Source organism: Loxodonta africana, chromosome 2, assembly GCF_030014295.1.
Source record: "Loxodonta africana isolate mLoxAfr1 chromosome 2, mLoxAfr1.hap2, whole genome shotgun sequence".
Lineage (NCBI taxonomy): Eukaryota > Metazoa > Chordata > Mammalia > Proboscidea > Elephantidae > Loxodonta > Loxodonta africana.
The window spans coordinates 47070033-47084115 of NC_087343.1; the positions used below are offsets into that span (position 1 = coordinate 47070033).

Consider the following 14083-nt stretch of genomic DNA (forward strand, 5'->3'; position numbering starts at 1 on the left):
GAGGATTAGGAGAGTAGAGAATGGTTTTCAAATTTTATAATGGATAAGAATCACCACGTCAATTCTCGAGTACCACCCCCAGAGATCGTGATTCTAGAAGGGGTTGAGATAAAAGGTGGAGACACTCTGGAGAGGTCACTGAAAATTGATACTTTTAAGAAAGCATAGGTGTTCCAATGTAGGTGGTCGATGAACTGAAGTTCTGCTATCTTAAAAGCTCCCTGTCCATGGGTTCCTTGGCTCACTTCTAGGTCCCTGAAATCTTTGTAAAGCCAATGTCCAACTTTGCAATTTGCCATTTCTGGGGTTTGGCCTTATGCGAAGCCCTGGTGGCCCAGTGGTTAGGAGCTTGGCTGCTACCACCAAAAGGTCAGCAGTTCAAATCCACCAGCTACTCCTTGGAAACCCTATGAGGCAGCTCTGCTCTGTCCTATAGGGTTGCTATGAGTCGAAATCGACTCTATGGCTATGGGTTTTTTTTGGTTTGGTGGCCGCTGTTTAGTTGTAAAGGTCCATAGAGTTTATGGGTAATAGAAGGAGATTCTTGTCTGGAAAAGGAGCACAATGTAGCACTTTTGGTTTGTAGATATCAGGAAAAAGACAGTGAGAAGACAATTCAGGAAAAAGAGTTGTGTTTAGGAATATAAAAATGGGATTTGTATTAATCTCTGTTTCTTTGTATGACTAGTAAAAGAATACAGTTGCAAGGAGAGGAAAAACCTGAAAATTAGAGACCTAAGAAAGGTACAGATAAAAATATTAGTAAATGAAACCTTCATGACTATCTTAAACTCATCAAATTGTGAAGACTCAAGGCTGTTATTTAAGTTGTGATTTAAAGAGCATAATCCTTAAACAATCACTTCTAACATTCTAGTAGTTTTCTCAAGAAAAGGAAATGTCATTTACTGCCTTTTGAAATTTTGTCCTTTTTAGTTAAGATGAGTAATATTAGCTGATTTCATCACCCAATTTTCAACAATTAGCCTAAAGGGCACTCTTACCTGAAGCAGCATGGTTTCCCACAGTGTGATACTAGCGTTCTTTCCTGAAAATAGAAATTGATGCAATAACTGCAAAAAAAATCAAGACTCAAATTCTACCTTGACAGGATCCCGTAGATGTTGGGACTCCATTTCATGCTCCCTTCGTACTCAGAATGGTTATTTCATATGAAATTTACTATGCTGGTGACTTTGAAGAGCTAGTCTGGTGGACAAAAGGTCTTCAATCCATGACAATCTAGGCTTTTTGCTAATTTCAACAGTAAGTACTGAAATGACCTTATTTTAAATATTTGAATCTGAATGAATAATAACAACCTTCTAGAAAAATACCAAGTGAAAGAAACAGAAAAGGACTGGAGCAAAAGTGAAAGTTCCTGCTAAGGATGTTACCCACTAGGTCTTCTTGTAATACGAGTATTTGGTAGAGAAATAGAACATAGTCAAGAAAAAATACAGTTGTCTACCTTGCATATCAAGGTCATTGTATTATTGTCTAAAATGAACAATAATGGCTTTAGACAGAGAAACGGTTCTCATTTCTTTGCGTTCTTGCCTGCTTGGATAAAGACCTGATCCCACTCCCTTGTACCTTCCAGAGGTTGTAGAAGCTCAGGTAAGCGTGTTTTCCAGAGGTCTACCAATTTTGGGTGAATGATCTCAGGCAATATCTTCAAAAGTCCTATTGCACCAGCCCCAAGCAATTTCCCTAAACTGGCGAGCATAGATATTACCTGAAGGACAGAAAAGAAAATGTTAATCAATTTCAGGGGTATTTAGAAGGCCCACCTACCTTCTTATTTTACCATTGTTCTAGATTCTCTTGATTCCTACATTGGATAATCTTCTAGCGAATCAGCACAGTTGATTCTGACTTATTCTAGAGCAAAACTGACATTTAGAAAATCCATCCCCCCAGTTTCCCCCCCTTGAGGATAAAGGTGAAAAAAAAATATGTAGAGAACACCAACCAAAATAAGTGGAAGGTACCAATACTCAGATACATCTATTAATGAAATAATGGCATGTGGAAATAGTACCTGAGTACATAGATACAGATGTAGCCAAAGGGAGAAAAGGAAAATACAAGAAATAGATAATGGGATTTGAATGGTATGTATGGATCAGATTCAGCCTATGCTTACATTAAAATTTATAAAGTTCAACAAGCATTTCAGAGTGGGAAGATAATCTTGACATAATAAACCTTCATGAGTGTCATTAGTATAGCAGAAAATGTATTTGTCATTTTAGTTTGTATTTTCATTTGGAGTATGTATGTGATTTTTATTAGTGCTTGTTTGGAGCTTAGATATACATCAGCTTAAACTTTTCCCACACTGGTTCTTTGTTACTCACTTACCAGAAGTCTGGCCAGTAGCTGCTGTGGTGTAGGAAGTTTGACTAGAAAGAGAAAGCAATTTTCATTATCATTGTGGGGGCTGAAGAATTCATATTTGGTTTGGATATGAGATCCAAGTGCTATAGGAAACAAGTCTCTCATCAGAGAAAAGTTTTGCTGTGTTTTTGAATATACAAACCAGCTCCAGTAGAGATGACAAGTGCTGTTGACTCCTTGCCATTAAGTTTCTTCCTCTCCTCTGCCATAATCAGGATTCTGATGATATTAAACAGGTGGGACAAAGTTCCTGTATATTCCGCTGGTACCACAAAAGTCAGGATTCTTGGCCATAACACCTGTGGAAAATATAATGATTGTTCATTCTTTTTCCATTACTTCTCCCTGGTCCTCACTGTGCAGTTTTCTCTGATTTAGAAACTTTTCTCTCATTTGTTATCATTTCACTATTAAGGCCAAGTCAAATGAAATCATTAAATAAAATCTCTGCGTAGCACATCCATTTTCAGGTGCTAATTTTTTTTTTTTTTTTAATTGTAGGGAGTGTTGGTCAGTGTTTCTCATGGGGCTGTTGTTGGAATTTTGAGTGAGAAAATTCTTTACTGTTCCAGGCACTGCAGGATAGATATGTAGTATTTCTGGGCTTCATTCACCAAGTACCAGTAAGCCCCTTGCCAACGTTATGACCAAAAATACCCCACATATTTCCAAAAAGCTCCAAGGCGGAAGGACACCGGCCCAAGTGAGAACCACTGGGAGAAAATAGGGACTGGGTTGCTGTTACTCTCTGCTTCAGGCTCTGGTCTTCCTTCTCTGGATATCTGGAACTTCTGTAGTCTCTTTAGTCAGTATGTGTCATAACTCTTGAAAAGCTACCTTGTCCTAATGCAAACCTTGGTGTCATCTTGGACTCTTTCCTCTTTCTTGCCATCTATATTCAACCACCAAGCCCAGTCCTTTTATCATCATAGGATCTCTCATGCCCTTCCATGTTTTCATTCCTATCATATCATCCTACTCCAGTTCCTATGAGTTGCATCTGACCTCATATCTCATCCCTTTGCTCTTAATCCACCCCTAAGCCAATCCTAAAAAGTGGTGACTAAATACTGTTACCTGAGGCATTCCAATGACCAGTGGGTCCAGGGTTTTTAAGACCTCAAGACTTGTTTCTTGGACAGATTTCTCCCCCTTCTCATCTTCAGGGGAGTTAGTTTTCATCAATTTCTCCTTTAAGAAAGACAAAATAAATCACTGGCTAGCTATCCTTAATGTTTCCCCTGTCAGACCTTACTTGGATGTGCTCTCACACTCTGGAGTGGAGGATGTAGTTACTCAACTTAAGGGGCTCATGGAACCCAGTGGTCTTGGTCCTCAGCATCTAATCCCTGTTTTAAAGTGTCCTTTGGAGGAATGAGTTAGAAAACACATCTCTGGCTAAAACAGAAAAGCTAAAACTGTGAGCATTCTGGAGCAGAAGCTATTCCCTCCCCCTACTCTCCTCAGGCCTTTGCAATTTACTCTGGGGCAAAGATTTTCAAAGATACTGCCTGCTAGTGGAATGGAGAGTAATTTTACTTGTGACAAAATTGCTAAGATTACTAAGCTCTTAAGCACTTGCTTTTCAGCACAGTCATCTAAGGGGAGATGACCCCAATGGAGCAAGTATTGGTGTCTCTTGCTTTTATCGCATGCAATCCATTCTCTCCACCCCTCTACAATCTACCTCCCAGGATTTTGGAGGCCAGGTTGTTTTGTCTTTAGGAAAAACTATACTTTAATCTATCGCGTGTTTGTTATAGAATCACTGGTTGATACAAATGTTCTTCGCTGAGGTTTGGGTCCACCCAGAGGTGCCTTGGAAGAAAGCCTGGCCATCTACTTCCAAAAAATTAGCCATTGAAAACCCTATGGAGTACAGTTCCACTGACAAACATAGGTCACCCACCATGAGTTGGAGTAGACTTGATGGCAACTTGTCCTGGTTGTGTTTTGCATAATTTAGAAGTGATATTAGTCAAAAGGAACTGAGAAAACTAGAGACTGAAAAATTATTCATCAATAAAAGTGATAAGGTTGAAATACAAATACCTTTAAATCAATTATTCGATTGAATCTCAGCCATTTTTTTATTAAGCCAGTTTTCTACCTCATGTATTATAGTAGAATGCAGTGGTATCACTAGGGGGGTATAGGAGGTGTGGACCACACTGGGTGGCACTGTCAGAGGGGATGACACCAAAATGACTGTCTAAAATTTTGTGCAGTGTTTCAGTAGAAATTTATATCCCTGTAGTTAATTCTAACAACAGAAACATTTTTTGTAAACTCAGCTTACAAGTATCAATATACCAATATACCTACAAGGCTAAAACTCAATGCTAATTTACTTTTTAAACCTTCTAATGCTCTCTGGTCAGAGCTGTCATCATTACTCAATGATGCTTGGAATTACGTGGTTTCGTCTGCACCCGCCACAAGCACACATTTTCGTTGCAGCAGTGTTTTTTATACTTGGTGATTTTGTCAAATTTTCTGGGTGCTTTAGTTACAATATATGGTAATTAGTATTTGTGAACCTGTATCAATAACTTAAAAAAAAAGTTAATAACTTTTTTGAGAATGAAGTAGTAATTAAAGGAAAAGGAGAAAAATAAAATAAAATAAGCCTTCTGCTCAGTTACTAATAATGTTGTAATTCAATGCAGAATGATTTTACAAAACAATTTTGTTGTTAGTAGTCATATAATCTAAGAAATATTACATTTAAGCAACTTACAACTATATCACACACTAGTCTACGATTTAAATTGATAGTGAACATCACTAAGGATTCTATATGGTTGGTGTAGGAGAAGGTTCATGGGGGCAGTGACTCCTGAGTTACTGTACTTGGTGACACCAACCCTAGTGACTCTGTTGGTACAATACTCAAAACTGCACCCTTTTCATACCAGATTCTTGTTGGATATTGCAAACTGGGAGAAGACATAATCAATTAAAGGCCATCCCTCTCGGGCTTCAATGTAGCTCTTTTCGCACATGGTTTGGATGAGGAGAAGGATGGAATTTCTCACCTACAGTAAGAAAAATACATTTGCAGCACTATATTGGGCATATTGAAACTTTAGCTTCTTTTATTCCTTAACCCTTATGGGTTATTTACTGGGAGCCTTTAAAAACAGGAGTGTAAATTAAATGATCTATTACCGTAAGAAAACGAAGCAGGTGGTAACCTATAGGTTATGATTTTAAGGTTAAGATAAAGATTCTCTTGAACCAAAACCTTCTTCCCAGTCCCCAAGGACATATATTTTTACTGCTATACATTATGAAATTTTGTATTAACTTTATGCTAAAATATTGCCTCATTTTTAAAGTCCTCAATGAAAGATAGTGTATTGAAATACAGGTCCACAGTTCCTTATCTACAATTTCAAAATCAGAAAAACTCTGAACACTGGGTTTTTTTTCCTTACATTTAGCACAAACTCATTTGATGGCAAGACTCAAACCGAATTAATTAAAAGCTATTTGTAGGCTTATTTATTCTTCGTAACGTGTGTATGCATACATTCTGCTGCAGAAATATTAATGGGTTTAATTGTGGACTGGTTTTTTGAAGTTAAAAAAATTGAGAATTCTGAAATATACCTGACCCCAGGGACTGGAGTAAGGGATTATGAACCTGTATTGTCACTTATTAATAATCTGGTTTTAATTTGTTTACCATATTGCTTCCCTGGAGGACAGAAAGCTAATGTTTAATCATTTAGTGAATGACTCTTTTAATGGAGGGTAGGAAGAATGGAATGACTTGACCAGGAAAGCAGGGCTATACAGTGGCAGAAGCAGTTAGCATAAAGGCACTGAAAAGTCTGCATGAGTGGGGAAAAGAGGTGCACCTCCTTTCTATTTTTTACCTAAGGAGCTGGCCTTCCTTAAAACTCCTGTGCTCTTTTTATTCTGCTGATAAAGGGCTAACCTAACTAGAGCAGACCATACCACAAAAGGCCAACTTGTTTGTCAGAATCTATAGGACTTCAAACAATAAGAAACTACACCAAAGGGATGGGACAGAGTGCTCTAATCGGTTCAATGGACTGTAGACGTGCATACCAAAACTAAATAACAATTTACCCTAGGTTAAAGATCTACCCAATATCACCTGTAGTCCACATAACAAATAAAAAACAACCGTCATGTGACAGACCTGGGACCCTTGAGCTAAGAGACCAAAATTAGAAAAGAAAGAACAAGAAAAGGTCTCCCAATAATGATCTTATTTCTTTGTCTTTACTTTAACCAATGATGGTCTGTAAGTAATTTACTCATAGGTACACGCCCCAGTGATTGGAAATGATCATAATGAATCAGCGCCTGTTAAAACTGTATAAAAAGCACTCATAGATTGTACTTCTTTGGATTTTGGTCTGTTCATAGCCTGAGTGCTTGTAGCCAGTTTCTCATTTTTGTTTTCTGATATGTCACAATAAAAATCTCTTTGTTGCAGAAGGCTTTGGTGAAAGTTGCTACCCTACAACACTACCCTAAACTCTTCTCCTATTTTTCCTATTGGGTTGGTAAGCTGCTGGATCTAGATTTTATAAATAATCACTCCGTTGTTATTTAGTTGTCTAGTTTTTGTTATTTTAAGCATAGTCACAGGCAACCGAAGTCTCTTAGGGGCATTTTCTCCTCATCATTGGTTCCCGTGTAGGGTTTTAATTCAAAACAAAATGTGATTTTCATTAAAAACACGAAACAAAAAAACAAACAACTCTTTGATTTGTACCAGCATAAGTTCTATATCTTTTCTAATATCAAGCATTTTAATTAATCAATCAGGAGATATTTGAGCAACCTACTATGGCAGGACTTGCACTAAGCACTTTCTGGTTGAAAAATAGGATGCCCATGCTAAGAACAGTGTTCAGGGTTATTATTTTTTGGAGGAATATATATTATCTTTATAACTAATTATTATTAAACTATTTGAAGAGAATGGCATAGTGGTGCCATCGGCAAAAATTTATTTTCTACCCAGAAGCATCTGAACTGAAAGTAGGATTTTACCTTGGTGTACTTCATCTTTTTGGAAAAGGTAGAGTTCTTTTAAAAATGGAATTGATCACTGAGTTCTTTATAAAGCAATTTCATAAGTTGATCCTTAAAAAGTCAAAACCGTTTCATTCATTCTTAAAACTACCATCAATCAAATAAAAGTATCTATCAATTCTCTTACTTTTACACTGGGGTCACTCATGATGACCTTGACTATTCTTTCAACTGAAGTCATGTGATCCCTCAACTTGGGCTCTGAAAGACAGTGGGAAAAATTGAGAGACCAATTCAGTAGGAATAGAGTATATTTATTCTAGGATTGATGAAAACTCATTAGAGTTATGGTACATATTTGAAATGTCTCTTGTCCTTAAGATCCTGTTATTAAATTTCTACCTAACCTCTTCTTTTACAATACTTCAAGGATATTACTGGCTTCCTTGTTCTCTATTACACTGCATTTTAACTTGTTTAAAATGTTAAGTTCCAAAGTGGATTCAATATATCATGCCAGAGGGATCAGCTCTAAATTTTTTGAGATTACTTCATATTTCTTATCTGCAGATTCTTCAATAAATCCTAATATTAACTGAATTTTAGAAATCTTTATCGTGCTGTACAAAAGGAACTATCATATTTTATTGAATCCAACATATCAATTTTAAAATTAAAGATGTTCCCAATTTTAAAATGCATTCCAATATTACGAAAACATGTGCTTCCCAGAATCAATGAAGTATGGTAATTCCTTAAATTGTGCTCTTTTCTAACTGTACCAATATCTAGAATATTGCATATCCTCACTTCCTCTTATGTTTTGGGCCACTTAGCTAACTTACTAAAAAAAACTTACTAAGATCTTCTAAATTCTAAATTTGGTTCTTAAATATTCTACTCATTCTTCTCAACTGAGTGCTTCCACAGCAAGCATGAAAGAAGAGTGTTAACAGAAAATGCCTATTTTAAAAGACCAAAAAGACTGGGATTCACCTGAATGTGAGGTTGTATAAACATCTCAAAGACAGGATAGGGTTAAAGAATACATTGACATAAGGTTGCTTCTTGGTGTAAAATAAAACACTCTGGCTTCTTCCCTATTGCTTACCCTCAGCATTGATAGTTGATCTTAACAAAGATAAGACTCCCATTCGGATGGCTTCGTTATTACTTCTTATTTGCTCATCAAAAAATTCCATCAGGTCTGCAGGGTTGGAATGGGCTGTAGGTTTAAGAAATACTTAAGTTGTAAGAACTCAATTTCATCTTAGGTAAAATACTTGTGTTTGGGAAGAGGCGATTCCAAGGGGATTGTCAAGGTCATTCTTAGGTTGCTAGTTTGATCTCATTATTGCAATATTCTTCAGTACCACAGAATTAATCATACAGTTTGGTCACTAAGAAGGCTTTCTATACCTAGGCCCACTTCTTCTGATAGTGACCCCTGCAGACTGTTACAGATGAAGGAGAAAGAGCAGAATCTCCCATGTATTACTCTCTCTATATTCAATCTGCCCCTTCTAGTCACTAGGCTGCCATGACTAATGGAATGCATGATTCATATCCCTGAAAGACTTCCATGAAAGGCCATGACATAATTGTCATTGTAGTTCTCACATTAAATCCTGAAGCAAGTGGTGAAGAAGACAAGCTCCATAGGATTTTAGAAACAACAGTGTGGAAAGGCTAAAAACACTGAAGGTTTCAATTCAGAAAGACCAGTGTTTGAATCCTAGCTCAACTACTTGCTATTTTGTGAGTCTGGACAAACTATTTGAACCTCTGGGCTTAAATAGTTTCTTCATCCATAGAATGGGATGATATATGCTAGGGTCATATAAGCTGCGGGTAGTTGATAAATGAAAGCCTTTGCTGTTATTATTTTTAGCACCTTGGATATTCCTGAAGAAAGCGGGACTTGAAGGAAAGCTGACATTTTTTGTAGGTAGAATACCAGCTGGGAAGTTAGATCGATAGAGGGGTAGGGCAGGAATCAGGGAAAAGTGAAGAAATACTTGGCTGGAGCAGAGGTGTTTGTGTTGTAAATTGTCAGGGATAAAGCCAGTTAGTTAATTATGCTGGGGCATAGGGAAGAGACAAGTATAGAAGCAGAAGGGTCAATTAGGGGAGAACTAGAGCATAATAGAAAGGTATGCAATGAAGTAGTAGAAATGACACATTTTGGGGTAGTATGGAGGTATAGGGGCTATAAGCCTGGCCATCATTGCTACTGTCCCTTATCTTCATTACATTCTGGAGCATAGTTTTGTTTCCTGACCCTATGATCCTGGTGCCTCCTACGTCACCTGGGTCAGATATTCTAACCAGGTGATGGAGGGAATTGTGGTACAAGAGCAAGAAGGAAAACGAGATAAGGAAGGAGGAAGAGAGAGATACAGAGTGACTGATAGATGGCCAGAGAGGCTTGGGTACTAAGAGATGACCTGGGAGAAAAAAGGGTGACTTTGGGTTTGACATAATTTCAAATAACCTCAAATACCAAGAAAAAAAAAAAGCATTTACCATTCATAGGAATGCCAACTCAGGCCAGTGTGCCTGGAACTTTTCAGGTTTTAGTACTAAATATCCTGCCTCTAACCCAAGTGGGACGACTGGTTACCCTACATATCCCTTTCTTCGTGGGAACTTGTGTGCATAGGGCAGACATAGAAGAAATATTTTGTATGTGTGTGAAAGTAACTAATGTGACAGTGTGTATACCCTTCATCATGGTCATCATTGTCACTTGGAGACGTCACCTAGAGATTTTTATTAAAAACCCTTGGGATCCTTGGTCCTACCTAGAATAAGGAAACAGCTTGAAGCTTCAAGTTCATTTTCTTTTACTGGAGGCTCTGGCACTCTGCAGACCTGAATGGGGAGGAAATATTAGGTGGTAGATGTGAAAAAGGAAAATCAGTTAAAATTCCACCATCAGATTTGACATCATGGTTTTCTCACCTGGTGGAGCAAGTTGAAAAAGATGGATCTTCTCAAGTTCTTAGGAAGGTCAATATCGTAAAGGACTGCTGCAGTCAATATCTGTCTTAGGCTCTAAATGGAAGGCCTCAAAGGTTAGCTGCAGACTGCCCACAAAGCAGCAGCACAGTGTGTGGAAAGCAGATAATTAACTGATGCTTTGTAAGGAGAACAATCCATAACCTTCCTGCAGTTATGAGTTTTCTCTAATAATTCTGCCCCCGCCTCTTTCTTCAGGAACCCTGGTGGTGCAGTGGTTAAGCACGTGGCTGCTAAGCGAAAGGTTGCCTTTTGGAACCCACCAGCCATTCTGTGGGAGAAAAGTCCTGGCAACCTGCTCCTGTAAAGAATACAGTCTAGGAAACCCTGAGGGGGCAGTTCTACTTTGTCCTATAGGGTCGCTATGAGTCGTAAAAGACTTGACAGCGCAAAACAAGAACCACCTTGCTTCATTTCAATGTCTCAGCAGCTTGGACTTGGAATAAACATTTTAAGTCCTTTCCTGGAGTTTCCATCATTGAGCTATGTCAACCTCTTCTGTACCTCCTATTCTCCAACAAGTATTGAAATTTAGCTGCCTAAATAGGTGTTTAAGTTTCTTAGCCACTCCTGGGACTTATCTTTCTGAATGGTTGCAATTGGCTTTCTGAATCAATTCTTTTAAGGTGTGGCTCTTACCTGTGTGACGTGGAAATCAGTTTCTTTGTCTTTGTACTGGCTCAGAAGCCAGGAAACCTGGCCCAGGGCATATTCACAGAGATCTTCCCGGTGTAGCAGCAGGCTCACTGTGGGGCCATGGGCCTTAACAATGGCCAAAGTCTGCAAAGGCAACAAACAAACACCATTTCTAATGCTTCATTATGCTTTTTATGCATTTCTCAGATGTCGGAAGGCTTTATGTACTCCTGAAAACCTTCCCTTACCACTTTCAGCTAAAGAGAGTTATAAGACATTCTCTGGACTTAGTAAAGTCAAAGCATATAGTTAAAAAAATCAGGGTTGAGATTATTGCATGAGGTGGAGTTGTATATGCGCCTATGTATCTAGTTCTACATATCTTTATAGCTAGATATTTATGGAGTCCCTGGGGGATGCAAATGGTTAATGCTGTGGTTTGAATTCACCCAGAAGTGTCTCGGAAGAAAAAGCTGGCAATCTATTTCTGAAAAATCAGCCATTGAAAACTCTATGGAGCACAGTTCTACTCTGACACACGTGGGGTCGCCATGAGTCTAAATTGGCTTGACAGCAACTAGTTGGTTTTTACAGCTATAGCTACTGCTACCTCTACATCTCTGTATCTATATCATTGACATCTCTAACTATAGTAACATTCATCTCAATACTTGCCCCCAGTTTTAAACTCCCCTCGAAAATAGTCACTTTCTTACAATTTATGAACAAGTCTAAAATTTCCCTTATGTTAAAAATTTTATTTCCCTGTGACCTTCACTACAGTCTTCACCTAATTTTTTTCTCTTTCCTTTCTCTCAGGCAAACCTTTTTGAAGGAGTGGTCTACATTTGCTACCTTCATTTCCCACCCCCCCCAATAACCCCTCAATTCACTATAATCTGTCTTTCATTGACATTGAAAATGAATAATTCCCAGAATATAAAATATACATGTAAATATAGTGATTATAAAAATTTAGAAAATGCAGGAATTATGATGAAGCAAAAATAGTACCCATAGATAATCTCCGTTTTGTGTATTTTTAATATATTTTTTATTTACCTGGCCTATTCTTTCTTGGAGCCCTGGTGGCGCAGTGGCTAAGAGCTCAGCTGCTAACCAAAAGGTCAGCAATTTGGATCCACCAGCTGCTTCTTGGAAACCTGCAGGGGAGTTCTAGTCTGTCCTATAGGGTCGCTATGAGTGGAAATTGACTTGAAGGCAATGGGTTCTTTTTGGTTATTCTTTCTTATATTTTTCTTTACGTTTTAATTTCTTAAAATTTGACAACATTCTTTAATATAAGTTCTATATTCTGCTTTTTCAACCTAATATTGCATGATAAACTATTTGTATCAGCTGTACAACAAACAACCTGAAAACTGAGTGACTATAGTGTTGTTATTAGTTGCTATCAAGTTCATTCTGGCTCATGGCGACCCCAAATGTGCAGAATAGAATTGCACTCCACAGGGTTTTAAGCCTGTGACTTCAGAAGCAGATCACCAGACCTTTCTTCCGAGGTATCTCTGGGTAGGTTTGAACCACCAACCTTTCGGTTAGTAGTCCAGAGTTTCACCATTTGTGCCACCCAGTGACTCCTATAGCTAATAATAAGAACCATTTATTTTACACAGGACTGCGTGTCAGCTAGGTGTATGTCTTCTACCACATATTTCCATGCAATGGATACTTTTCAGAATTTTCTTACTTGGGCACTGTACCAATTGCCTTTTTAGATCCCTCCTTGCTTCTTGAAAATATCTCCATTTTTAGTTTAGAAGATCTCATTCTACTTGATTCTCCTGCCCTGCTAGCAGTACATTCTGACTTCTCCATCATCGGTCCCTCTCACTTTGCCTGCCCCTTCGATATCGATTCTCCCTAAGGCTCTGTTTTTGGCACTTCCCCACTCTACATACCCTCTTTGATTACATCTACCCAAACCATTTATTCAGTTATCAGTTACATAATCAAAAATCCAAACCCGTTGCTGTCAAGTTGATTCCGACTCATAGTGACCCTATAGGACAGAGTAGAACTGCCCCGTAGGGTTTCCAAGTAGTGGCTGGCGGATTCAAATTGCTGACCTTTTGGTTAGCAGCTGAGCTCTTAACCACTGTGCCACCAGAGCTCCATCAGTTATATACTGATGCCCAAATCTATCTATCCAGCCTTTGCTTTTCTTCTTAACTCTAATCCCAAATATACCCAAACCTACTAATAATATCTCCACTTGGATGTCCCATAGGTATCCAAGTCAAAATGTCTAAAATTAAAAACGTTTTTGTACTTCCCCAAATCTGTTTTTCCCCATTTTATTCATCTTGATTAATGACTCCATGATCACTCAAGTCAGAGATCTAGGAGTCATCCCAGGTGTCTCCATTTCCCTTATTATTAACATCCACGCAGTTCCAAGTCTTGTTGATTTCTATCCTCCAGCATCTGATCCTTTGACCAGCACCACTGATGCTGCATTAGTATATTCCCTTACCATTTATGACCTGGAATAGTTCAGTAGCCTCCTAACTGGTTTTGTTCTCATTAGGTGCCATCGAATAGATTTTGACTCACAGCGACCACATGTCCACCCCTATACCCCATCCATCTTCAAAGGTAATATTAGAATGCCTTTTCTAGTACTCAGATCCTGGATTAAAGCCCTTCAAAGATTTCTCATTTCTTGCAAGAAAAAGCCCAAATGCCTGTGTAGCATCCCAGGCTCTTCGTTATTTGGTCATGACTATATTTCTGGTTTCATTTCCTTCTGCTTCTTCATCCTGTTTTTCCCTCTCTCCCTCACCCATAACAGTCACTCAAGTGTGCATGTTATCTCCAACCTCGAGGTAGTTTTCTTGCACTTCAGGGAAGCTCCTTCCCTGTAGCAAACAACTTCATGGACAGCAGGGCTGAATGTGGCTGCCTTTTCAGCACACACCAGAGAAGTGAAGTGTGTCCCTCTATGTACTTCCTTACTGCTTTGTGTGCCTTCTTGTTTACC

The 14083-nt window shown here is 38.4% G+C and overlaps 1 protein-coding gene across 1 annotated transcript in view; it reads right to left on the minus strand.

The window, feature by feature from the left end:
* The window catches only part of MROH2B (maestro heat like repeat family member 2B), an 82385-nt gene that overhangs the window by 53256 nt on the left and 15046 nt on the right, over positions 1–14083 (minus strand). Inside the window, exons 7-17 of the mRNA XM_003407897.4 lie at positions 11083–11223; positions 10387–10479; positions 10227–10296; positions 8534–8647; positions 7610–7683; positions 5319–5441; positions 3481–3594; positions 2546–2702; positions 2368–2408; positions 1597–1738; positions 1005–1048 (exon numbers count right to left, since the gene is read on the minus strand). Of these exons, the coding sequence (XP_003407945.1) occupies positions 1005–1048; positions 1597–1738; positions 2368–2408; positions 2546–2702; positions 3481–3594; positions 5319–5441; positions 7610–7683; positions 8534–8647; positions 10227–10296; positions 10387–10479; positions 11083–11223 (1113 nt within the window). The remainder of the gene's footprint in view (positions 1–1004; positions 1049–1596; positions 1739–2367; positions 2409–2545; positions 2703–3480; positions 3595–5318; positions 5442–7609; positions 7684–8533; positions 8648–10226; positions 10297–10386; positions 10480–11082; positions 11224–14083) is intronic.